At 54.2% G+C, this 26,995-nt stretch overlaps 1 protein-coding gene across 3 annotated transcripts; it reads left to right on the top strand.

Annotated features, from left to right (window-relative positions):
• Window positions 1-601: 601 nt before the first annotated feature.
• LOC116958222 (uncharacterized) lies at window positions 602-25,580 on the top strand. 3 transcript variants are annotated; one of them, XM_076056118.1, is made up of 13 exons: window positions 602-701; window positions 2,180-2,251; window positions 3,093-3,144; window positions 4,412-4,622; window positions 7,641-7,806; window positions 9,754-9,782; window positions 10,686-10,725; window positions 12,282-12,321; window positions 18,216-18,363; window positions 20,427-20,508; window positions 21,631-21,761; window positions 23,053-23,148; window positions 24,637-25,580. In XM_076056118.1, the coding sequence occupies exons 1-13, from the start codon at window positions 683-685 to the stop codon at window positions 25,549-25,551; spliced, it is 2,001 nt and encodes a 666-aa protein (XP_075912233.1). In that variant the 5' UTR covers window positions 602-682; the 3' UTR covers window positions 25,552-25,580. The 3 variants fall into 3 exon arrangements, with proteins under 3 accessions (XP_075912233.1, XP_075912234.1, XP_075912232.1); XM_076056119.1 differs by lacking the exon at window positions 602-701 and adding an exon at window positions 708-873; XM_076056117.1 differs by lacking the exon at window positions 602-701 and adding an exon at window positions 708-877.
• The last annotated feature ends 1,415 nt before the right edge of the window (window positions 25,581-26,995 follow it).

Raw genomic sequence — 26,995 nt, 5'->3', positions numbered from 1 at the left:
TATACCACGTGGGTGGACTAATCTCCATCTGTTCCATCTCACTCCCTTCTACCACGTGGGTGGACTAATCTCCATCTGTTCCATCTCACTCCCTTCTACCACGTGTGTGGACTAATCTCCATCTGTTCCATCTCACTCCCTTTAGTCCACACACGTGGTATATCTCCATCTGTTCTATCTCACTCCCTTCTACCACGTGTGTGGACTAATCTCCATCTGTTCCATCTCACACACTTCTACCACGTGGGTGGACTAATCTCCATCTGTTCCATCTCACTCCCTTCTATCACGTGTGTGGACTAATCTCCATCTGTTCCATCTCACTCCCTTCTACCCCTGTGTGGACTAATCTCCATCTGTTCCATCTCACTCCCTTCTACACCGTGTGTGGGCTAATCTCCATCTGTTCCATCTCACTCCCTTCTACACCGTGTGTGGACTAATCTCCATCTGTTCCATCTCACTCCCTTCTACCACGTGTGTGAACTAATCTCATTAAGTCTGTCAAGGCTACACGGGTGACCTTTGTCTTTAGTTCATAGAGTGCTAACCGCTAACAGCACTTGCCCCCAACTGACCGTTAAGGCTACCCGGGGGACCTTTGGCTTTGTGGTCCCTTCCCTGAGATATCGCGAGACTTCACCCCCCCACCCCCCACATCTCGCGAGACCCGCCAGCAAAGATGGCAAACCCTCACGGAGGTGAACATCTCTCTGTGTGTTGGTGGTGTTGTTGTTGGACTTCTCCCCGTTCATTCGTCTCGCTCATCTTTGCTAAGAACTCTTAGCGGCTCTCCTCGTTAAGAGAACAACAAATCACTCTCGCTTCGCGTCTCCGTCGTCAGCCGCCCCGATGTCGAGGAGGTCGGCGGCGGTGGGTGGGTGGATGGCGGGCGGGCGGGAGGTTTGGGGGGTGAAGCCGCTAGGAAAGCCGCAGGCTCGAGATCTCCGTCGCCAGGGGCCCCCTCCACCGCGGTGCATTGAGCGGGAAGACGCGAAGCTAAAAAAAAGATTTAAAATAAATTTCCTTTTGTTATAAGCCCGAGACGAAGGGGAAAGCGCGCGGTTGTATTGGGGCGCGCTGGATGGGGTCATCAAGAGGGCCGGGGGCATCGCATCGCTTTAGGAGGCCTTTGAAGCGTCTTGCTTGGGCGGTGTGAATCTGTTGGTTGGATGGCCTTGTACATGGTCGGATATCTCCGGCGTTAAATCGATATTCTGATGTTGATTGTTACGTTATTTGTGGTGGTGGCGGTGGTGGTGTCGGTGGTTTTGATGATGGTGCGGTAGTGGTGATTGCAATGGTGGTGATTATTGAGGTAATGGTGGTGGTGGTGGTTGTTGCTATGATTTATGGGGGTGGTCACGAATGATCTGGTTATTATATTATTATGACGGTAATGGTTTGATTGATATGATGGTGAAGATTGGAATGTGCTTTTTTTTGGGGGGGGTGGGGGGTGGGATCAAGGTAGTGGGGGGGGGAGTGTGATGATATTTAGTGCGGATTGCGGTTCTGATGATTATTATCGCATAATGATGCTTCTCCCGTTTGCACTGCTGATGCCTGCCTGCTTATGGTGCAGCTGTCACAGCGGGCTGTGATGTTGGTTCTATTAATCCTGCTGCTACTGCTGCTGCCGCCTATGATGATCTTGCTACTGGCTATCCTGCGGTAGCGAGATGTTAACTACCTCGCTAGGTGTACAGGAGTGGGGGTGGGTTTGAACCCGACCCTGACGCCTGCTGGATATTTGGGAGTTTGCGTGTTCTCCCTAGTGGTCGCGTGGATTTTTCTCCGGGTCCTCCGGTTTTCCCCACCACATTTAGAAACGCGCCTTTAGAGTGATTCGCTGCTATACATTACCGCATGATAAGCCACTTTATTGGGCTATCATTTGTGGCCAGGTCGCTTCTGAAAAAGAGCTATATAGCTCAGTGGACCTTACCTGCTAAAATAACAAACATGTTTACTTTAGTACTGCTCTTATTGCTGCGATTAACACGGTTGGCTACGCATGGTGCGAAAGAAGTTTAACATTGATTATCTTGCAACCTCTGATGCTGCTGTTGATGCCGATAATGCTACTGCTCTTGCTACCGAATGATGCTCATGCCACTGCTGATGATGATGATACTACTGCTGCCAGTATTCACAAATCCGCTTGTGCTGTGTACAGTTGGATCAGCGATCCCCCCCCTCATCCCTGGCCTGCATAAGAGAGCAGCGCTACTGAGTCCCCGCTTCCCCAGTGAGTCCCTCATGGGGGGGGGGGGTGGCGTCATTGATAGAGACTCACACAGAGGCCAATAGACTCACACAGAGACTCATAGACTCACGTGTCCGCCAGTAAACCCACACATAGACCCACAGACTCGCACAAACCCACAGACCTTACCCAGAGACCCATAACCTCACAGAGAGACCCATAAACTCACGCCGAGATCCATAGACTCACACAGAGACTCATAGACTTACAATGATACCTGCAGACTCGCATAGAGACTGGCAGACTCGCATAGAGACCCGTAGACTCGGAGATGTAACTTTACATAGAAGCTCATACGTACAGAGGTCCATAGCGTCACACAGAGATCGATATAAAAACTTGTTTATTTACCAGGTAACACCCACTGAGCAATGTAGCTCTTTTTCAGAAGCTACCTGGCCACAAATGATAGCTCAACGAAGTGGCTTATCACGTGGAAATTGTATAGCAGCCAAATACTCAAAACCAGTGGTTCTTCTTGACGTGGGGGTGCGAGACATGGCAATATTTTTGTTAGAAGGTAAGTCATCAAACAAAAATTAAGCACAGGCACGTGAGTACAATCAAACCTATGTATTTGTTAACATATTTTTCTACGATTGAGAACCAGAGGGGGTGGAAGGCTGCAATAAAGGTTAAGAACCACTGTTGTTAACGAATGTTTCTTAACATGCAGGGAAAAACCGGAGGACTCCCCCAGATAGCCTCACACACACAGACCCCGTAGACTTACACAAAGACATATCGACAGACACTCCAGAGACTCGACTGCCCCACGCTGTCCCGGTGCCACGTTAACGCTCCCGCTCTTGTCGCCCTGCAGTGCTGGGGAGTCCAGCTATGGGCCGCGGGGGTCTCCTGCCTTCGCCAAACCGGTGAGTTTCCCCCATTGGACTCCGGTCTCAACCAACAAGGCAATGGTGAAATTTTGAGTCTATGGTGCAGTGTTGAGTCTATGGGCAGTGCTGAGTCTATGGGTAGTGTTGAGTCGATGGGCAGTGATCAGTCTATGGGCAGTGTTGAGTCTATGGCCAGTGCTGAGTCTATGGGCAGTGCTCAATCTCTGGGCAGTGCTCAGTCTATGGGCAGTGCTCAGTCTATGGGCAGTGTTGAGTGTATGGGCAGTGATCACTCTATGGGCAGTGTTGAGTCTTTGGTGCAGTGTTGAGTCTATGGGCAGTGTTGAGTATGGGCAGTGTTAAGTCTTTGGGCAGTGCTGAGTCTATGGGCAGTGTTGAGTCTATGGGTAGTGCTGAGTCTATGGGTAGTGTTGAGTCGATGGGCAGTGCTCAGTCTATGGGCAGTGTTGAGTCTATGGGCAGTGTTGAGTGTATGGACAGTGATCAGTCTATGGGCAGTGTTGAGTCTATGGGCAGTGTTGAGTCTATGGGCAGTGTTGAGTCTATGGGCAGTGATCAGTCTATGGGCAGTGTTGAGTCTTTGGGCAGTGTTGAGTCTATGGGCAGTATTGAGTCTATGGGCAGTGCTGAGTCTATGGGCAGTGCTGAGTCTATGGGCAGTGCTGAGTCTATGGGCAGTGCTGATTCTATGGGCAGTGCTGAGTCTATGGGCAATGCTGAGTCTATGCGCAGTGTTGAGTCTATGGGCAGTGCTGAGTCTATGGGCAGTGCTGAGTCTATGGGCAGTGCTAAGTCTATGGGCAGTGCTGAGTCTATGGGCAGTGTTGAGTCTATGGGCAGTGTTGAGTCTATGGGCAGTGCTGAGTCTATGGGCAGTGCTGAGTCTATGGGCAGTGCTGAGTCTATGGGCAGTGTTGAGTCTATGGGCAGTGCTGAGTCTATGGGCACTGCTGAGTCAATGGGCAGTGCTGAGTCTATGGGCAGTGCTGAGTCTGGACATTGCTGAGCCTATGGTACAGTGTTGAGTCTATGGGACGTGTTGAGTCTATGGTGCAGTGTTGAGTCTATGGTGCAGTGCTGAGTCTATGGTGCAGTGTTGAGTCTATGGTGCAGTGCTGAGTCTATGGTGCAGTGTTGAGTCTGTGGTAGGGGGGACTGCTCAGTGTATTCACAGCACACTGCAGACCTCTTAGCCGAGACCCTACCTACTACGGCAGGTACCGTGACCCCACGTGACGCACGGGGGCGGGCTCACCGTGTGCGTTGTGTGGCGACGGCGCAGGTTCGTCTCTCCCCACGACTCGTTTGATCGCGGCGGCGGCGGCGGCGGCGGCGGCGCCGTCCCGGTCCACTACCGCGCCGTGGGAATCCGCCCGCCGCTCATCCGGGCTCCGCCGCTCATGGGAGTCGTCCCACAGCCTCCCCAGCGCCTCCCGTCCCTGCTGCCGGGACGCATGGTGCCCGGCGCCCCGATCTCGATCCACCCGCTGCTGGTGAGGCCTTCACTCTACGTCCCGGCGTCCCTCGCCTAGGCCGACTCGGCCTCCCAGCAAGCGCCTGGCGAGGCAATGCGTAGTCAACGTCGCCCCCGGCGGGCGATGGCAAACGCGGCCGAGCGTGGTGCCGGGCCACCCACCGCTCCCTCCTCCCCGCCTCTTGTTGCCGTGTCGGCCTTCGTAGGGCGCTCGATCACGGCACTTGCCCCAACGCTCTTTTTAAGGCTACACGGGGGGGGGGGGATCTTTGTTTTTGTCTTGTGGTTGTGTTAATGTGCGAGTGCAGCGGGTAGATGCCGCCGCGCTACGAACAGGGGCTGCGACACCTCGGCTTTAAATGTTAAATGAGTGAACCTCGTGCGGGTCTGTGTGTGTGTGTGTGCCCGTCGGTGTGTCGAACGCCGCCACTGGGGAGGTGAAGGCGGGTCGGCCGTGGTGCTGGCCACACAACCCGTTCGCGCGTCGTGTTGGACTTGATGGGGTGCTCCCCGAACAAGCCCGCGGGTGTGTGGCCCCCAGTCGAGTTGTTTGCAGCGAACGTTGCGACATTTCGGGATGTTTTGGCCGATGCCCGATCATGCTGTGTTCTCCGAGCTCATGGGAGGAAGCCCGGGGGAAGCCGAAGCCAACCCATGCCGATCGGGGAGGAGGGGACATACGGTCACGGTGGCTAGGGAGATGTTAACTCTCTCGCCCGGTATACAGGAGGTCGTGGGTTTGATCCCGACCCCTGACGCCTGCTGTATTATTTGGAGTTTGCGGTGTCTCTCTCTTATCATCATCACGGTGGCTATGAGATGTTAAATACCTCGCCCGGTATGGAGGAGGTCGTGGGTTCGATCCCGACCCATGACACCTGCTGTATATTTGGGGTTTGCGGTGTCTCTCATCGTCATCACCACTGTGGCAAGGAGATGTTAACTACCTCGCCTGGTATACAGAAGGTCGTGGGTTTGATCCCAACCTTGACGCCTGCTGTATATTTGATAAAATACGAATCGGTTTTACCCTTTCTGGCAATAAAACAGGGAGGTGTTAAGATGTTCAAACACCAAATATAATCCTTTTGCAAGGAATCAAGTTACTGCATTAACCACACACAGTACTTGTGGTGAACGTGCAAACAAACTTACTCTGATACTGTTTGATGCATTGTCTTTGATAATAATATAATTGTAATGTTACATGCATTGTCTTTAATAATAATGTAATTGTAATGTTACACGAATTGTCTTTGAAACTCATTGGCCTACACCAGAAACAGCAGCAGCCTTAAATTTTGATTTAAAGCTTTCGTGACTGCAGGAATTCATATTCTTGGTTCTTTCGGTAAAGTCACCACGTAGAAGGGAAACAATAAAATAATAAAAATATAAAACAAAATTCTCACGACGTTTCGACTGCAACACAAGCAATCATCATCAGGTGTGAAAACCGCCACTTTTTCAAAATGTTCTTGCTGTGGTTTTCACACCTGATGACGATTGCTTGTGTTGCAGTCGAAACGTCGTGAGAATTTTATTGTGTTTTATATTTTTATTATTTTCTTGTTTCCCTTCTACGTGGTGACTTTACCGAAAGAACCAAGATTATATTTGTCTCATTAGACCTCCTTTGCCAGTACCAAAATGTAATAATAGGGTTTTTCCCCTTTTTTATTACATTTTGGTACTGGCAAAGGAGGGCTAATGATGTAGATGCTCACCCCGAGCCCTCATTACTTTGATAGTGCATTGTCTTTGAGCTGTGTGACGCCTTTTGGCGTCATCTGGTCGAGCACCAATTGGGTCGAGGCTCAAAAGAAAGCCGTCCCTTGGTGTGGACCAATCAGTTTCAAGGACAATGCCACATATATTATCATAGTGTGTTTTTTGTTTGCATTTTGACTGCAGGTATTGTGGTTAATGCAGCAACATGAATCCTTGTAAAAAAGGTTTCAGTTTTGTTGCCAGAAAAAAGGGGAAAACCCCTATTATTAATATATTTGTCTTTTGTCAACGTGACACTTTTTTTGCTGATTTGCCGTGTCGGATGGTGGAGGGTTACGGCACATTTATAAATAACGCCATCCAACCCAAAAACCTTTATTATGAAAATTGGTGTCTGTTTGTGTTTCTCACTTGTGATGGGACTTTGCGGGATAAACGTTGAGATTTACAAGGGGCACGGGGGGTAGACCAATAAGTTACTGCATTAACCACACGCAGTACTTGTGGTGAACGTGCAAACAAACTTACTCTGATACTGTTTGATGCATTGTCTTTGATAATAATATAATTGTAATGTTACATGCATTGTCTTTAATAATAATGTAATTGTAATGTTACACGAATTGTCTTTGAAACTGATTGCGGCCTACACCAGAAACAGCAGCAGCCTTCTCTATGGCTTAGCCTCACTAGCAGTGTCAGTAGACCAAGTAAAATGTCAAACCTAAAAAAATAAGTAATAATTAAAGAAAACTTTTTTTTTAAAACACGCTTTCATGAAATGTACCGTACTAGTAATGACAGAACTCCACGACTCCAGGAATTGGCCCCAAAGCTTGCCATAACGTAAGGGGCCCGTGGTTATTTACAGCCAACGTCAGTTGAGCGTGGACAATCAGAGCCAAGCCGAAACACAACATGTAAAAAAAGATATTTAAAAATAAAAATGTAAAAAAAATTTAACGATAGAATGTAGTATTGTTATTAGTATGACATCAGTATACCGAGTTTGCAGTCGAAACCACACTGGGAAGTGGGTTAAAATCGAGTTACAAGATTTGAGGATACAACAACAGACAGAGTGAGTTAATGAAAAAAAAAGCAAGCGTGTAAAATAGCGAACGGTTTAGCCGATACAAACTCCGCACGCAGAAAGCTGCCCGAGTTGCCAATCGAGCCCCCCCCCCCTCCCTCCCCCCCCCCCCCCCCCGGGTCCTTTGCTTGCGCCGCGAGGCAACGGGCGCGACCGCAGCGCCACCCTGCCGGGCCGTGAGCGTTGACGGGCCGCCGTACTGTCCCCCCGCAGCCTCGCCTGGGCTTTGGGCGCCCGGGCGCGATGCCGCCGCCCGTGAAGAGGAAGATGATGACGCCGCCGTCGGCGCTGGAGATGGGCGCGCAGGCCAAGCGGGCGCGCCCTCGCCACACACCCAGCCCCGCTCCGCTGCTCAAGACGGTGGCCCGCAGAGGCCACGGTCAGTGACACGCTCGCTCAAGTACTCCCTTGCTCACGTGCTCGCTCACTCACGTGGTCACTCACGTGCTCGCTCGCTCACTCACGTGCTCGCTCGCTCACTCACTCACGTGCTCGCTCGCTCACTTATTCACGTGCTCACTCACATGCTCACTCACATGCTCGCTCGCTCACTCACTCACCCGCTCACTCACGTGCTCGCTCGCTCACTCACATACTCCCTTGCTCACTCACTCGCTCACTCACGTGCTCGCTCGCTCACTCACTCACGTGCTCGCTCGCTCACTTATTCACGTGCTCACTCACATGCTCACTCACATGCTCGCTCGCTCACTCACTCACCCACTCACTCACATGCTCGCTCGCTCACTCACATACTCCCTTGCTCATTCACTCGCTCACTCACGTGCTCGCTCACTCACTCACATACTCCCTTGCTCACTCACTCGCTCACTCACATGCTCACTCGCTCACTCACATGCTCGCTCGCTCACGTGCTCGCTCATTTATTCACGTGCTCACTCACATGCTCGCGCACTCGCTCGCTCACGTACTCTCACGTGCTCGCTCACTCACGTGCTCGCTCGCTCACTCACATATTCCCTTGCTCACTCACTCGCTCACTCACATGCTCGCTTGCTCACTCACGTGCTCGCTCACGTACTCACGTGCTCGCTCACGTGCTCACTCACATGCTCACTCGCTCCCTCCCGTACTCACTTACTCACGTACTCGCTCACTCACTCGCGCACTCACCCGCCCACACACTCTCCACATACTCATCCAAACGTTAATTTGCTCACTCATCACACACTCGTACGCCCGTCTGCTCATAATCTCGCTCGCACACTCATCCATACATACACAACACACGGACACAACCACTTAAACAACCACTCACCACACTCTTCACATCCTCTCTCACATACCCATACACTAGTCTGCTCACTTATTCAAACATTTCTTTGCTCACCGGCTCGCTCGCTCAATTACACTTACACCACGGTGACTCATGTTATCCTGGATCACCACTTGTTTTTTTTCACTTGCTCATTCACCCGCTCACTCACTCAGCAATGCACCAACTCATTCATTCACTCACACACCCATGAATGAGACCACATCACTCATTCACACTCGTCCACACACCACTCTCTCGCTCACACACCACAATACAACAACCGCCATTCACCAAGTGACGGTGACGTCACCACGGCACCTGTGCCAGGCCACACACCGCACTCAATCACCCACACACCGCACTCGCCCACACACCCCCACTCAATCACCCACACCGCACTCGCCCACACACCCCCACTCAATCACCCACACACCGCACTCGCCCACACAACCCCACTCAATCATCCACACACCGCACTCGCCCACACACCCCTGTCACTCACTCACACACCTCACTCACCCACACACCCCGCTCACTCGCCCACACCCCACTCACTCATCCACACACCTCCACTCACTCACCCACACACCGCACTCACTCACCCACACACCCCCACTCACTCACCCACCCACACCCCACTCACTCATCCACACACCTCCACTCACTCACCCACACACACCCCTCTCACTCACTCACCCACCCACACCCCTCTCACTCACTCACCCACCCACACCCCTCTCACTCACTCACCCACCCACACGCCTCTCACTCACTCACCCACACACTCCACTCACTCACCCACCCACACCCCTCTCACTCACCCACCCACACCGCACTCACTCACCCACCCACACCCCTCTCACTCACTCACCCACACACTCCACTCACCCGCACACCACTTCACACTGGGATTGACCCAATTGCTGCGCTTTGACCTGTGTGCGCGTGTGCATGTGTGTGCGTGTGTACACGTGTGTGCGTGTGTGTACACGTCTGTGTACATGTGTGTGTACACGTGTGTGCGTGCGTGCGCGTGTCACTCCGCAGTGTTTGCAGGAGGCAAGATGACACTTTTGGTGAGGACCCCCTGACCCCTGTGATGACCTCATGACCTCCGTTAACCCTCTGCCCATGACCCAGTGTCAGCCACTGCCTCTTGTTAAATGACACTTAACACACACTCACACCCTTTCACTCTCGCTCGCTCAGCCACTCGCCGCTCATTCTCTCTCTCTCACTACCACTCGCTCACTCCCAGCACGGACTCGTCCACTCACCCATTCACCCTTGCTCAACCACTTGTTCACTCGCCACTGTCTCATTCACTCATTGACACACCACTCGCTCCCTCATCCGCTCGACCGTTCACCAGCTCATTCAGGCACCCCTCATTCACCCCCCCCCCCCCATTCACCCTCGCTAATTCACACGCCACTCACTGATCCATGTACCACACTCAAACCCGCTCATTCGCACACAACCACTGACTCACCCATCCGTTTACACACCACACAATCATTCACGCACCACTCGCTCACATTCTCACACACACACACAGTCATTCGCACAACCACTGACTCGCCCACCCCGTTCACACGCCCACACAATAACTCACAGGCCACTCGTTGGTCTCCATGCCAGCCCCTGCCAGGCACGGCAGGGTGTTGTAGGTAGTGGGCTGCAGAGGGCAGTGCAGCAAACACAATTGTTGGACTGTGCTTCTGTGCTTCCACATCCAGGTCAAGTACTGACCCTCTCCCCTCGCCCCGCTTTATGCATGGCATGGGGAGGCCCTCATCCAGCAGTGGACTGTACGTGTCTGTGAATAACACAGTTTGTGTGTGTGTGTGTGTCTGGTGCACGCGGTGCGTGTGCATGCGTGTGTGCACGCGGTGCGTGCCGGTGCCTCTGCGCGGTGCCTCCGTGCGGTGCCTGTGTGCGGTGCGCGGTGCGTTGTTGAAACGCTGCGACTGTTGCAGGTGCCGCCGTCCTCCGGCGGTGCGCCAGTCCCGAGTTGCGGTGAGTTTGTTCGCGCGCCGCTCGTTCACCCGGCTTTCAGGAGCGTCCTGCCAAGTGTTTTTTTGCCGTGTGGGGGATGGGGTTCACGTTGAAAAGTTGCTGCTGCTGTAATGGAGTTAATTTTTTTTGGGTTGGATCGCGTGAATATATGAATGTGTCGGTAAAACCCGCCACCACCCAACACAGGCGAACAGAACGTGCCAATTCGTCACTAGTACAGCACTAGTGTATAGTGCAGTGTGTAAGTGTAGTGTATAGTAGTGTATAGTGTAGTGTATAGTAGTGTATAGTAGTATATAGTGTCGTGTATAGTAGTATATAATGTAGTGTATAGTAGTGTAGTGTATCGTAGTGTATAGTGTCGTGTATAGTAGTATATAATGTAGTGTATAGTAGTGTAGTGTATCGTAGTGTATAGTAGTATATAGTGTAGTGTATAGTATAGTAGTGTATAGTATAGTGTATAGTAGTGTAGTGTATAGTAGTATATAGTGTAGTGTATAGTAGTATAGTGTATAGTAGTGTATAGTGTAGTGTATAGTAGTATATAGTGTAGTGTATAGTAGTGTAATAGTAGTATATAGTGTAGTGTATAGTAGTGTATAGTGTAGTGTATAGTAGTATATAGTGTAGTGTATAGTGTAGTATAATAGTACAGCACACCGGTTTGTTGGAGAGCCAAGCCACAACATTTACAATCTGTGTACGACGTTTCGCCAGCAATTACAACTGGCTTCATGAGGCGGCAGCCGGATCTGCTGTTGTTGCTGTGATCCCAATTGAGTCAAATTGACGGTGAGATATTTCAACGGTGGGATATTTGGCCAATAGTTTTGTGTCCGTGCGTGTGTACCAGTAACGATTATCTGAACATGGTCATGGGGCCTCCCCCTTGGTCGACTAGGCCTCAAATGAGTAATCCGGTGCGGTCTGTGGTAAACACCGGCATTGGGAAGACAAAGGCGGCCAGGCGTGGTGGTGCCGGCCACCCACCCCCTCGTGTGCCGTGCCGGCGTTCATAGGGTGCTGTTCTCTACCAGCGCTTGCCCCAACAGTCTGTTAGGGCTGCACGGGGGATCTTTGTCTTTTTTTGCCGTAGGGTTTTTTCACACCTGATGACGACCGTTTGTGTTATGGTCGAAACGTCGTGAGAATTTTTTATTGTTTTATATATATTTTATTGTTTCCCTTCAACGTGACTTTACCGAAAGAGCTAAGAATATGAATATCTTTGTCTTTGTGTGTGTTTGATTTTGAGCAATAATCGCCCTAAATCCATGTTGTTTCTGTCACTCGATTTTACATTAACACCCGCAGCTCCCCCCCCCCACCTCCTCGCCCTCCCCTCCTCTCCCTCCCCTCTCTTCCTCTCTCCATCCCCTCCTTCCTCCCTCCCTCCCTCGCTTCCCTTTCTCCCTCCCCTCTCCCTCCCTCCTCTTCCTCCATCCCCTCCATCCCCTCCTTCCCTCTCTCTCCCTCCCTCCTCTCCCTCCCCTCCCTCTCCCCCTGGCTAGAGCGGTGCGGGGGTTTGAATGGAGCGCCGTGTCTTGTTGCAGATGAGGGCCGGCGTGGTTGTGAGATGCCTGAGAAGAACTGGTGAGTGGGGTCTTGCCGTGGAGCACTCCCATTGGCATAGCGGCCCGCGCAAGCAGATATCACAGAGCTACCACTGAGATCCCTTCAGCTGACACTGATCCACGCGCAAGCGGATGTCACAGAGCTACCACTGAGATCCCTTCAGCTGACACTGATCCACGCGCAAGCGGATGTAACAGAGCTGCCTCTGAGATCCCTTCAGCTGACACTGATCCACACACAAGCGGATGTAACAGAGCTGCCTCTGAGATCCCTTCAGCTGACGCTGATCCACACGCAAGCGGATGTCACAGAGCTACCACTGAGATCCCTTCAGCTGACACTGATCCACACACAAGCGGATGTAACAGAGCTGCCTCTGAGATCCCTTCAGCTGACACTGATCTACGCGCAAGCGGATGTCACAGAGCTGAGATCCCTTCAGCTGACGCTGATCCACACGCAAGCGGATGTCACAGAGCTGCCACTGAGATCCCTTCAGCTGACACTGATCCACACACAAGCGGATATCACAGAGCTACCGCTGAGATCCCTTCAGCTGACGCTGATCCACGCGCAAGCAGGTGTCACAGAGCTACCACTGAGATCCCTTCAGCTGACACTGATCCACACACAAGCGGATATCACAGAGCTACCGCTGAGATCCCTTCAGCTGACGCTGATCCACGCGCAAGCGGATGTCACAGAGCTACCACTGAGATCCCTTCAGCTGACACTGATCCACACACAAGCGGATGTCACAGAGCTACCGCTGAGATCCCTTCAGCTGACGCTGATCCACGCACAAGCGGATGTCACAGAGCTACCATTGAGATCCCTTCCGTTGACACTGATCCACACACAAGCGGATGTCACAGAGCTACCACTGAGATCCCTTCAGTTGACACTGATCCACACACAAGCGGATGTCACAGAGCTACCGCTGAGATCCCTTCAGCTGACACTGATCCACACGCAAGCGGATGTCACAGAGCTGCCACTGAGATCCCTTCAGCTGACACTGATCCACACGCAAGCGGATGTCACAGAACTACCATTGAGATCCCTTCAGCTGACGCTGATCCACACACAAGCGGATGTCACAGAGCTGCCTCTGAGATCTCTTCAGCTGACACTGATCCACACGCAAGCGGATGTCACAGAGCTGCCTCTGAGATCCCTTCAGCTGACACTGATCCACACGCAAGCGGATGTGACAGAGCTACCACTGAGATCCCTTCAGCTGACACTGATCCACACACAAGCGGATGTCACAGAGCTACCGCTGAGATCCCTTCAGCTGACACCGATCCACACACAAGCAGATATCACAGAGCTACCGCTGAGATCCCTTCAGCTGACACCGATCCACACACAAGCGGATGTCACAGAGCTACCACTGAGATCCCTTCAGCTGACACTGATCCACGCGCAAGCGGATGTCACAGAGCTACCACTGAGATCCCTTCAGCTGACACTGATCCACACGCAAGCGGATGTCACAGAGCTACCACTGAGATCCCTTCAGCTGACACTGATCCACACACAAGCGGATGTGACAGAGCTACCACTGAGATCCCTTCAGCTGACACTGATCCACACACAAGCGAATGTCACAGAACTACCACTGAGATCCCTTCAGCTGACACTGATCCACACACAAGCGGATGCGACAGAGCTACCATTGAGATCCGTTCAGCTGACACTGATCCACACACAAGCGGATGTCACAGAGCTACCGCTGAGATCCCTTCAGCTGACACTGATCCACACGCAAGCGGATGTCACAGAGCTACCGCTGAGATCCCTTCAGCTGACGCTGATCCACACACAAGCGGATGTCACAGAGCTACCACTGAGATCCCTTCAGTTGACACTGATCCACACACAAGCGGATGTCACAGAGCTACCGCTGAGATCCCTTCAGCTGACACTGATCCACACACAAGCGGATGTCACAGAGCTACCACTGAGATCCCTTCAGTTGACACTGATCCACACGCAAGCGGATGTCACAGAGCTACCACTGAGATCCCTTCAGCTGACACTGATCCACACACAAGCGGATGTCAGAGCTACCACTGAGATCCCTTCAGCTGACACTGATCCACGCACAAGCGGATGTCACAGAGCTACCATTGAGATCCCTTCAGCTGACACTGATCCACACGCAAGCGGATGTCACAGAGCTACCACTGAGATCCCTTCAGCTGACACTGATCCACACACAAGCGGATGTAACAGAGCTACCACTGAGATCCCTTCAGCTGACACTGATCCACGCACAAGCGGATGTCACAGAGCTACCATTGAGATCCCTTCAGCTGACACTGATCCACGCGCAAGCGGATGTCACAGAGCTACCACTGAGATCCCTTCAGCTGACACTGATCCACACACAATCGGATGTCACAGAGCTGCTTTTGAGATCCCTTCAGCTGACACTGATCCACACGCAAGCGGATGTGACAGAGCTACCATTGAGATCCCTTCAACTGACACTGATCCACACACAAGCGGATGTCACAGAGCTACCATTGAGATCCCTTCAGCTGACACTGATCCACACGCAAGCGGATGTGACAGAGCTACCGCTGAGATCCCTTCAGCTGACACTGATCCACGCACAAGCGGATGTCACAGAGCTGCCTCTGAGATCCCTTCAGCTGACACTGATCCACGCACAAGCGGATGTCACAGAGCTGCCTCTGAGATCTCTTCAGCTGACACTGATCCACACACAAGCGGATGTCACAGAACTACCACTGAGATCCCTTCAGCTGACACTGATCCACACACAAGCGGATGTCACAGAGCTACAACTGAGATCTCTTCAGCTGACACTGATCCACGCACAAGCGGATGTCACAGAGCTGCCTCAGATCCCTTCAGCTGACACTGATCCACACACAAGCGGATGTCACAGAGCTACCATTGAGATCTCTTCAGCTGACACTGATCCACACGCAAGCGGATGTCACAGAGCTACCGCTGAGATCCCTTCAGCTGACACTGATCCACACACAAGCGGATATCACAGAGCTAACACTGAGATCCCTTCAGCTGACGCTGATCCACACACAAGCGGATATCACAGAGCTACCACTGAGATCCCTTCAGCTGACACTGATCCACACACAAGCGGATGTCACAGAGCTACCACTGAGATCCCTTCAGCTGACACTGATCCACACGCAAGCGGATGTCACAGAGCTACCACTGAGATCCCTTCAGCTGACACTGATCCACACGCAAGCGGATGTCACAGAGCTGCCTCTGAGATCCCTTCAGCTGACACTGATCCACACGCAAGCGGATGTCACAGAGCTGCCTCTGAGATCCCTTCAGCTGACACTGATCCACACGCAAGCGGATGTCACAGAGCTACCACTGAGATCCCTTCAGCTGACACTGATCCACGCGCAAGCGGATGTCACAGAGCTACCACTGAGATCCCTTCAGCTGACACTGATCCACATGCAAGCGGATGTCACAGAGCTACCACTGAGATCCCTTCAGCTGACACTGATCCACGCGCAAGCGGATGTCACAGAGCTACCACTGAGATCCCTTCAGCTGACACTGATCCACACACAAGCGGATGTCACAGAGCTACCACTGAGATCCCTTCAGCTGACACTGATCCACACGCAAGCGGATGTGACAGAGCTACCATTGAGATCCCTTCAACTGACACTGATCCACACACAAGCGGATGTCACAGAGCTACCATTGAGATCCCTTCAGCTGACATTGATCCACACGCAAGCGGATGTGACAGAGCTACCGCTGAGATCCCTTCAGCTGACACTGATCCACACACAAGCGGATGTCACAGAGCTGCCTCTGAGATCCCTTCAGCTGACACTGATCCACGCACAAGCGGATGTCACAGAACTACCACTGAGATCCCTTCAGCTGACACTGATCCACACACAAGCGGATGTCACAGAGCTACAACTGAGATCTCTTCAGCTGACACTGATCCACGCACAAGCGGATGTCACAGAGCTGCCTCTGAGATCCCTTCAGCTGACACTGATCCACACACAAGCGGATGTCACAGAGCTACCATTGAGATCTCTTCAGCTGACACTGATCCACACGCAAGCGGATGTCACAGAGCTAACACTGAGATCCCTTCAGCTGACACTGATCCACACGCAAGCGGATGTCACAGAGCTACCATTGAGATCCCTTCAGCTGACACTGATCCACACACAAGCGAATGTCACAGAGCTACCACTGAGATCCCTTCAGTTGACACTGATCCACACGCAAGCGGATGTCACAGAGCTGCCTCTGAGATCTCTTCAGCTGACACTGATCCACACGCAAGCGGATGTCACAGAGCTACCGCTGAGATCCCTTCAGCTGACACTGATCCACACACAAGCGGATGTCACAGAGCTACCATTGAGATCCCTTCAGCTGACACTGATCCATACACAAGCGGATGTCACAGAGCTGGGAACCCTTCAGCTGACACTGATCCACACACAAGCGGATGTCACAGAGCTAACACTGAGATCCCTTCAGCTGACACTGATCCACACACAAGCGGATGTCACAGAGCTACCACTGAGATCCCTTCAGTTGACACTGATCCACACACAAGCGGATGTCACAGAGCTGCCATTGAGATCCCTTCAGCTGACACTGATCCACACACAAGCGGATATCACAGAGCTAACGCTGAGATCCCTTCAGCTGACGCTGATCCACACACAAGCGGATATCACAGAGCTACCACTGAGATCCCTTCAGCTGACACTGATCCACACACAAGCGGATGTCACAGAGCTACCACTGAAATCCCTTCAGCTGACACTGATCCACACGCAAGCGGATGTCACAGAGCTACCACTGAGATCCCTTCAGCTGACACTGATCCACACGCAAGCGGATGTCACAGAGCTGCCTCTGAGATCCCTTCAGCTGACACTGATCCACACGCAAGCAGATGTCACAGAGCTGCCTCTGAGATCCCTTCAGCTGACACTGATCCACACGCAAGCGGATGTCACAGAGCTACCACTGAGATCCCTTCAGCTGACACTGATCCACACACAAGTGGATGTGACAGAGCTACCACTGAGATCCCTTCAGCTGACACTGATCCACACGCAAGCGGATGTCACAGAGCTACCACTGAGATCCCTTCAGCTGACACTGATCCACGCGCAAGCGGATGTCACAGAGCTACCACTGAGATCCCTTCAGCTGACACTGATCCACACACAAGCGGATGTCACAGAGCTACCACTGAGATCCCTTCAGCTGACACTGATCCACACACAAGCGGATGTCACAGAGCTACCACTGAGATCCCTTCAGCTGACACTGATCCACACACAAGCGGATGTCACAGAGCTACCACTGAGATCCCTTTCTTCCTTCAAGTCTGACTGCTTTGCACTCTATGGAGGGGATCTTTGTGTGCGATTGATAGAGATGCAAAGGATGTGTGTGCGCGGTGTGCTTGTGGTGTGCGAGTGGTGCGTGTGTATGGTGCGTGTGGTGTGTATGCATGTTGTGTGGGCGTGGTGCGTGCGAGGTGCGTGTGGTGTGTATGCATGTTGTGTGGGCGTGGTGCGTGCGTGTGCGAGGTGCGTGTGGTGTGTATGCATGTTGTGTGGGCGTGCGAGGTGTGTGTGGTGTGTATGCATGTTGTGTGGGCGTGGTGCGTGCGAGGTGCGTGTGGTGTGTATGCATGTTGTGTGGGCGTGGTGCGTGTGTGTGGTGTGTATGCATGTTGTGCGGGCGTGTTGCGTGTGCGAGGTGCGTGTGGTGTGTGTGGTGTGTATGCATGTTGTGTGTGTGAGGTGCGTGCGTGTCACGTGCGCGTGGTGACGGTAATGCACCGCGACGGTCTGGGCGTCTCCCTGTGTGCGGTGGCGGCGGCGGCGGTGCAGGCTGACGCTGCACTGCGCTCTGTGCTCGTTCCGCACGCTGCACGCCGCCGAGATGGAGGAGCACTACGGCGGGGAGCTGCACGGCAGCAGCCTGGGCCTGCTGCGCCAGGCGCACGCCAGCGACTCGCGCGTCGTCGACTTCCTGCACGTGAGGGCCCCCCTCCAACCCACCACCACCACCCACCACCACGCGAGGAACGATACAGCACATTGCACCACAGTGTGGTGTTGGTGACGATGCTGTGATGATGTATTTACTTATACCGTGATGACAGCGGTGGTGATGGCATGGTGACAGTGCCGGTGAGGGTGCTTGTAATAATGACGCTGATGGTGATGATGTTTCTGATGGTGATGCCGCTGATGACGATGCTGATGATGTTGCTTATGATGATGATGTGTTTGCTGATGGTGATGTTCCTGATGGTGGTGATGTTGCTGCTGATGGCGGTGATGATGATGTTGCTGCTGATGGTGGTGGTGATGTTGCTGATGGTGGTGGTGATGATGATGGTGATGATGATGCTGCTGATGGTGGTGGTGATGTTGCTGATGGTGGTGATGGTGGTGGCGATGTTGCTGAATGGTGGTGATTCTGCTGCTGGTGGTGGCGATGTTGATGGTGGTGATGCTGCTGATGGTGGTGGCGATGATGCTGCTGATGGTGGTGGCGATGATGTTGTTGATGGTGGTGATGATGTTGCTGATGGTGGTGATGATGTTGCTGATGGTGGTGATGATGTTGCTGATGGTGGTGATGATGTTTCTGATGGTGATGCCGCTGATGAGGATGCTGATGATGTTGCTTATGATGATGGTGATGTGTTTGCTGATGGTGGTGATGTTCCTGATGGTGGTGATGTTGCTGCTGATGGTGATGATGATGTTGCTGATGGTGGTGGTGATGATGATGATGGTGATGATGATGCTGCTGATGGTGGTGATGTTGCTGATGGTGGTGATGGTGGTGGCGGTGTTGCTGAATGGTGGTGATTCTGCTGCTGGTGGTGGCGATGATGTTGATGGTGGTGACGCTGCTGATGGTGGTGGTGATGTTGCTGATGGTGGTGAAGATGATGCTGCTGATGGTGGTGATGATGTTGCTGATGGTGGTGGCGATGTTGCTGATGGTGGTGGCGATGTTGCTGATGGTGGTGATGCTGCTGATGGTGGTGGCGATGATGCTGCTGATGGTGGTGGCGATGATGTTGTTGATGGTGGTGATGATGTTGCTGATGGTGGTGATGATGTTGCTGATGGTGGTGATGATGTTGCTGATGGTGGTGATGATGTTTCTGATGGTGATGCCGCTGATGACGATGCTGATGATGTTGCTTATGATGATGATGGTGATGTGTTTGCTGATGGTGGCGATGTTGCTGATGGTGGTGATGCTGCTGATGGTGGTGGCGATGATGCTGCTGATGGTGGTGGCGATGATGTTGTTGATGGTGGTGATGATGTTGCTGATGGTGGTGATGATGTTGCTGATGGTGGTGATGATGTTGCTGATGGTGGTGATGATGTTTCTGATGGTGATGCCGCTGATGACGATGCTGATGATGTTGCTTATGATGATGATGGTGATGTGTTTGCTGATGGTGGTGATGTTCCTGATGGTGGTGATGTTGCTGCTGATGGTGGTGGTGATGATGATGTTGCTGATGGTGGTGGTGATGATGATGGTGATGATGATGCTGCTGATGGTGGTGGTGGTGATGTTGCTGATGGTGGTGATGGTGGTGGTGATGTTGCTGATGGTGGTGAAGATGATGCTGCTGATGGTGGTGATGATGTTGCTGACGGTGGTGATGATGTTGCCGATGGTGGTGGCGATGTTGCTGATGGTGGTGATGCTGCTGATGGTGGTGGCGATGATGTTGTTGATGGTGGTGATGATGGTGGTGATGATGTTGCTGATGGTGGTGGTGATGCTGCTGATGGTGGTGGTGATGCTGCTGATGGTGGTGGCGATGTTGCTGATGATGGTGGTGCTGATGTTGCTGATGGTGGTGGCGATGTTGCTGATGATGGTGGTGGTGCTGATGTTGCTGATGGTGGTGGCGATGTTGCTGCTGATGGTGGTGGTGATGTTGCTGATGGTGGTGGTGATGTTGCTGATGGTGGTGGTGGTGGTGATGTTGGTGGCGATGTTGCTGATGATGGTGGTGGTGGTGATGTTGCTGACGGTGGTGGTGATGTTGCTGGCAGGAGTGCACCGTTCACAAGAATCGGCGGATGTCCAAACGGCGCCAACAAATGAACATCCCTGATGGACGCGTTCCCATGAAGGGTGAGCGAGCGTGTGTTGACGCCTGTGTGAGTCTCTGTGTGAGTCTATGGGTCTCTGAGTCTGTGTGAGTCTACGGGTCTCTGTGTGAGTCTATGGGTCTCTGTGTGAGTCTTTGGGTCTCTGTGTGAGTCTATGGGTCTCTGTGTGAGTCTATGGGTCTGTGTAAGTCTATGGGTCTGTGTACGTGTGTATTTCTGTGTGAGTCTATGGGTCTCCGTGTAAGTTGCCAAGACATTGTAGTAGTGCTTCGACATTCAAATCTTTACACGAATGCTGGCTTACCATGTCTTTCTGTCTCCTTGTGTCTCTGTCTCCATGTCCATCTCCTCCCGTGGTGTCCTTGTCTCCGTGTCCATCTCTTACCCCCCGTGTCTCCCCCTCCGTGTCTCCCCCTGCGTGTCTCCGTGTCCGTGTCTCCCCCTCCGTGTCTCCCCCTGCGTGTCTCCCCGCCCGTGTCTCCCCCTCCGTGTCTCCCTGTCCGTGTCTCCGCCTCCGTCTCTTACCCCCCGTGTCTCCCCCTCCGTGTCTCCCCCTCCGTGTCTCTCCCTCCGTGTCTCCCTGTCCGTGTCTCCCCCTCTGTGTCTCCCTGTCCGTGTCTCTCCCTCCGTGTCTCCCCCTGCGTGTCTCCCCCCCCGTGTCTCCCCGTGTCTCCCCGTGTCTCCCCCCCCCGTGTCTCCCCCGCCGTGTCTCCCCCCCCGTGTCTCCCCCTCCGTGTCTCCCCCTGCGTGTCTCCCCCTGCGTGTCTCCCCCGCCGTGTCTCCCCCCCCGTGTCTCCCCCTGCGTGTCTCCCCCCCCGTGTCTCCCCCTCCGTGTCTCCCCCCCCCGTGTCTCCCCCTCCGTGTCTCCCCGCCCGTGTCTCCCCCTGCGTGTCTCCCCCGCCGTGTCTCCCCCCCCGTGTCTCCCCCTGCGTGTCTCCCCCCCCGTGTCTCCCCCTCCGTGTCTCCCCCTCCGTGTCTCCCCCTCCGTGTCTCCCGCTCCGTGTCTCCCCCCCCGTGTCTCCCCGTGTCTCCCCCTCCGTGTCTCCCCCCTCCGTGTCTCCCCTTCCGTGTCTCCCCCCCCCGTGTCTCCCCGTGTCTCCCCGTGTCTCTCCCTCCGTGTGTCTCCGTGTCTCCCGCGCCGTAGACGTCCAGCCGGACCTGTGCCTGCGCCAGGTGTCGCTGTCCCACTGCCTGGCCTGTGATGTCTTCATGCCGCTCGACCCCAGCTCCGTGCAGGAGCACGTCAAGTCGGAGTGTCACATCGCCCGCAAGGAGGTGACCTGGCCCTACGCTCGCTCTCTCTCTCTCTGTCGTCTGTTGTTATTGTCATTCACACGCGCACGTGCGTTGTTGTCGGAATTTGAATGGGGGGTCATAAATTTCGATTGAAAGCTTTCGTGACTGCAAGGATTCATCTTCTTTGGTTCTCTCGGTAAAGTCACCACCACCACGTAGAATGAGAATAAAATAATAAATTAATGAAATAAAATAACACGATAAAATTCTCACGACGTTTCGGCCACAACACAAGTGGCCTTCATCAGGTGAAGGGACGAGACTGTCTGGTAGGACAGCGCTGGAGCGGGGGGTCATCGGAACTGGGGGGGGGGGTGGGGGTGGGGGGGAGCGGTCCGTCTGTTCTCCGATCTGTGGTCAGACTTTAACCACCCCCCCTTCCCGTCCCGATGCACGCTGTACGTCATCGCGATGTTGTGGCGTGTATGCTGTGCGTGCGTGCAAGCTCATAGCACCAGCGCCATGGTGACGTCACCGCCGCTTAGTGGTCAACGGAGGTCGTTGTTGTACGTTTGTGCTGTGCGCGTGCGTGGTGTGTGTGTGTGCGTGGTGTGTGTGTGTGTGAGTACGTGTGTGTGTGTGAGCGGCGGTGTAGCGGTTAGCGCTACGCTGCGCTATGAACCCGGCGACCCGGGTTCGATTCCCGCTCACGGCCAACACCAAGTGACGATTATCTGAACCGGGCCTCCCCTAGGTCGACTCAGCCTCAAATGAGTACCTGGTGCGGTGTGTATACATTGCCACTGGGGAGACAAAGGCGTTCGGGCGTGGTGCTGGCCACCCACCCCCTCGTGTACCGTTCCTGCCTTCGTAGGTGCTCGCTAACAGCACTTGCCCCTACAGTCTGTTAAGGCTACACGGGGGATCTTTGTCTTTGCGCTACGAACCCGGCGACCCGAGTTCCGTTCCACGCTCTCGCGGCCAACACCACCAGCGACGATCATGTGAACCGGTCCCGGGGCCTCCCACTAGGGTCGACTCGGCCTCAAACGAGTTACCCGGTGCAGCGGCGTGTGTGGTTAAACGCCAACGCCGCTGGGGACGCGAGGCACCTTCGGGGCGTGGTGCTGACCGCCCACCCCCCTTGATGTGCACCGCAGCGGCGGCCTTGAACGGTGCCGTTGCTCGCTGACGGCACTTGCCCCCAACAGTCTGTTGGTGGGCTGTGTACCGGCGGGCGGGCGCGGGGGTCTTCGTGCGCGCTTGCTCCACGCGCGCGTTTGCCGCTGTTGCGCTTGCGAGTTGCCGCCCTCGGCGTGTCTCGGCGCAGGTGTACGAGGCGGCCAGGAGCCAGACGGTGCAGCAAGTAGCTCGACACCTCATCTCCAATAAAGGCACCCGCGCCAAGTTTGAGATGTACAAGAAGGTGAGCTTCAGGACGCCCGGGTTCTACTCCGGGTTTCAGCCGCGCGCCCGCTCAGTGAGCCGGAGACTCGCACGGACGCCCGTAGGCTCGCTCAAGAGACCCGCGCTTACACAGAGACGCACACTTACACAGAGACCCATCGACTCGCTCGGAGAGCCATAGACTCGCATGAAGAGGCGTAGACTTACGCAGAGCCATAGACTTGCTCAGACATCCAAAGACTCACAAAGGGAGCCATTGACACGCACAGAGACCCATTGACTCGCACAGAGAGCTATAGACTCACTCAGAGAACCATAGACTCACTCAGAGAGCCATAGACTCACACAGAGAGCCATAGACTCACTCAAAGAGCCATAGACTTGCACAGACATCCATAGACTCGCAAAGAGAGCCATAGACTCACACAGATAACCATAGACTCACTCAGAGAGCCATAGACTCACTCAAAGAGCCATAGATTTGCACAGACATCCATAGACTCGCACAGAAAGCCATAGACTCACACAGAGAACCATAGACTCACTCAGAGAGCCATAGACTCACACAGAGAGCCATAGACTCACTCAAAGAGCCATAGACTTGCACAGACATCCATAGACTCGCAAAGAGAGCCATAGACTCACACAGATAACCATAGACTCACTCAGAGAGCCATAGACTCACTCAAAGAGCCATAGATTTGCACAGACATCCGTAGACTCGCAAAGAGAGCCATAGACTCACACAGAGAGCTATAGACTCACTCAGAGAGCCATAGACTCACTCAAAGAGCCATAGACTTGCACAGACATCCATAGACTCGCACAGAGAGCTATAGACTCACACAGAGAACCATAGACTCACTCAGAGAGCCATAGACTCACTCAAAGAGCCATAGACTTGCACAGACATCCATAGACTCACACAGAGAGCCATAGACTCACACAGAGCTATAGACTCACTCAGAGAGCCATAGACTCACTCAAAGAGCCATAGACTTGCACAGACATCCATAGACTCGCACAGAGAGCCATAGACTCACACAGATAACCATAGACTCACTCAGAGAGCCATCGACTCACACAGAGAGCCATAGACTCACACAGAGACTCATAGACTCGCACACAGAGAGCCATAGACTCACACAGAGAACCATAGACTCACTCAGACATCCATAGACTCACACAGAGAGCCATAGACTCACACAGAGACTCATAGACTCGCACACAGACATCCATAGACTCGCACAGAGAGCCATAGACTCACTCAGACATCCATAGACTCACACAGAGACTCATAGACTCACACAGAGACTCATAGACTCACACAGATAGTCATAGACTCACACAAACCGAGTTGCTGCAAGTTGAGGGTCTGAGCCCGGCCACCAAAAAATAATCTCCGACTTAAAAATGTCGTTCCGCACTCACTGTTTGCCTGAACTCTCCCAGCCTTGTAAATGAATCCCACACGCACACACAACCTCTCACGACCTCTCAACCACAGGGAGAAGATCCATTCTCAAAGGAGGACGATGACAAGAACAACACTGGTGAGGACGAGGTTGAAGAGGGGGAGGTGGGAGAGGACGAGGAGGAGGAAGATGACGACGAGGAGGAGGAGGAGGAGGAAGCTATCGATTATACCAACACCGACACGGCCACCGTCGCTAGCACCACCACTACAGCCGCCGCCGCTAGCACCACCACTACAGCCGCCGCCGCCGCCGCCGCCGAGCCCAAAGAAGCAGCGCCAACGCCGAAGCGCGGCAGCGGCGAGCGCAAGCGCGGCAGCGGCGAGCGCAAGCGCAGCAGCAGCAGCGGCAGCAGCGGCAGCAGCGGCAGCAGCGGCAGCGGGAGCAGCAGCGGCAGCGGCGGCAGCAGCAGCGGCGGCAGCAGCAGCAGCGGCGGCAGCAGCAGCAGCGGCGGCGCAGGCGGGGGGCGAGACACGGACGCGATATTGGGCTCGGACGACGACGCGACCGCCGGCGCGGCGCCGGCGAAAGAAGCCGACGGTGACGTTGACGAGGACGCCCTGCTCAAGCCGGAGCCGGAGCCGGAGCCGGAGCCGGCGGCGCAACCGCCCGGCCTCGAACCCGGGGCGGCGGAGTCGGCAGACGGCGGAACGAGCGGCGACGGGGGCCAGAGAGATCTGCCTCGAACGCCGTCGGGATCCCCGCCGCCCGGGACGCCGGCCGCCCCGGAGCCGGAGCCGGAGCCGGCGGCGAAAGCGTTGGAGGAGGGGCCGGGAGAGAAGAAGGAGGATGAGAAGGAGGGAGGTGGTGCCGAGGAGGAGGAGGCGGAGGCGGTGGCGGCGGCGGGCAGAGCGGTGACGCCGGGGCGCCGGGGCAAGCCCAGGGTTGGCACGAGCGGAGGGAGCGAGGGAAAGAGCCGGCGCGGGCGCAGGTCCAAGGCCAAGTAAAAGAGGGGCGGGCGATGAGGGGCGGACGATGAGGGGCGGGCGATGTGGGGTCGGGAAAGGCTCGGGGGGGGGGGGGGTGGGGGAGGAGACTCGGGGAAGTCGATTGAGGATTCCTTGGGAAGATTCGCGAATTGTCCCAGGGAAAAAGGTCCCGTTGGGAAGCTCGGAATTTTCCCGGGAAAGACGCAGGCAGGACCGGGGGGGGGGGATGCAAGGATGCCCGAGAAGAACCCAGGAAGGCTTGGGGAACGCTTGGAGGAAGGAATTCAAAGGATCGAGGAGGCCTGGGAGGGCTCGAGAGAGAAGACCCAAGGGAGTTCGGGAAGATAACAAACGTGGGGATTTGGAGTTTCTTGGCTCGGCAAGTATCTGGAATGCCGCCCCCCCCCAACCACGTAGCCTCAACAGAACCTGTGGGAAAGCCTTGGAAGGTCCCAAGACGGCCATGTGGAAGGGCCCCCCCCGGGGGGAAGGCTTTGTGAAGGCCGCCCTCGCAATTAGACCCTTTTGTGTTCACAGACAGTGCTCATAAATAACCTCGTAGAATTTTATTTAGTGATTTAGTAAAACATTAGTCGACGTTTTGCCCTCGATTTAGTTTGACGTTTTGTATGTTTGCCATCGTCGTGAACGTTGTCGTCATTGTCGTTTTTTGTACGAGCCGGTGGGGGGGGGGGGGTGGGGGGGTGGGGGGCGGGGGGGGGGGCTGGGGGTCTGTGCGCGCCATCGCCCGGCGTTGGTTGGGGTCAGGGGTTATGCAGGGTGGTGGTGGATGGGGGGGGGGGGCGGCGTCTCGATTGGACGCCGATTTGCCGTCGTCTCTTTTTTTTCGCCGCATTCTCCTCCGGATCGTTGTGAACCGCAACACGTTGGAGCCACCGATCCCTGCGGAGGGTCGCGGTGGCGGTTCCGCGATCCGACGACCGGCGGACCCGCGGCGCCGGTGGTTAATTCCCACGGGGCGTTTCGGGTCCCTCGTAAGCCGTCGTTCGCAAGAGCCCCGAGGGCCGCCGCGGTGTTGCCACCGTACGTAGACAGCGGTCCTCATCGGAGGTGCCGGGGGCGGTGTAGGGGGGGGGGGGGGGGGAAGGACGACAAATCGTTCGTAATAAAGGTTTTTGTTCGGAGAAGTTGTTGTTAACCCGCCCCCATCACCCGGCACGGCCAGTTAGCAAGGTTGCATCACAATTCTGACAGCAATCGCTCGATGATGCCGGATGTAATTACCGGAGGACTGTCACAGTTCTGAAATTGTAAACGTGGATTTACTCTCCAACACGCCGGTGGGCTGTACTAGTAACCAATTGGCCGCTCGTTGTCTACGTAACAAACCTTAATAATTGGCTGTCGGGGTGGTGGCAGGTTAGCGACACATCTATACTTGCGCGATCTTAGCCCAATTACACTTGATTATGAATCGCATTGGTCGCGAAAGCCTACGTGT

This window comes from Petromyzon marinus, chromosome 74 (assembly GCF_048934315.1).
Source record: "Petromyzon marinus isolate PM22_M1 ecotype Great Lakes invasive population chromosome 74, UKy_Petmar_22M1.pri1.0, whole genome shotgun sequence".
In the NCBI taxonomy this organism is placed as follows: domain Eukaryota; kingdom Metazoa; phylum Chordata; class Hyperoartia; order Petromyzontiformes; family Petromyzontidae; genus Petromyzon; species Petromyzon marinus.
Note: the sequence above shows the minus strand (reverse complement) of the source record. Positions and strands in the feature narration are given on the sequence as shown.

Excerpts from the sequence above, each read along its gene's own strand:
- LOC116958222 (XM_076056117.1), top strand. The coding sequence starts at position 853 with ATGTCGAGGAGGTCGGCGGCGGTGG. Across the intron at positions 4,623-7,640 it reads TCTCGATCCACCCGCTGCTG|CCTCGCCTGGGCTTTGGGCG; the intron begins GTGAGGCCTTCA and ends GTCCCCCCGCAG. Across the intron at positions 12,322-18,215 it reads GAGATGCCTGAGAAGAACTG|GCTGACGCTGCACTGCGCTC; the intron begins GTGAGTGGGGTC and ends GCGGCGGTGCAG.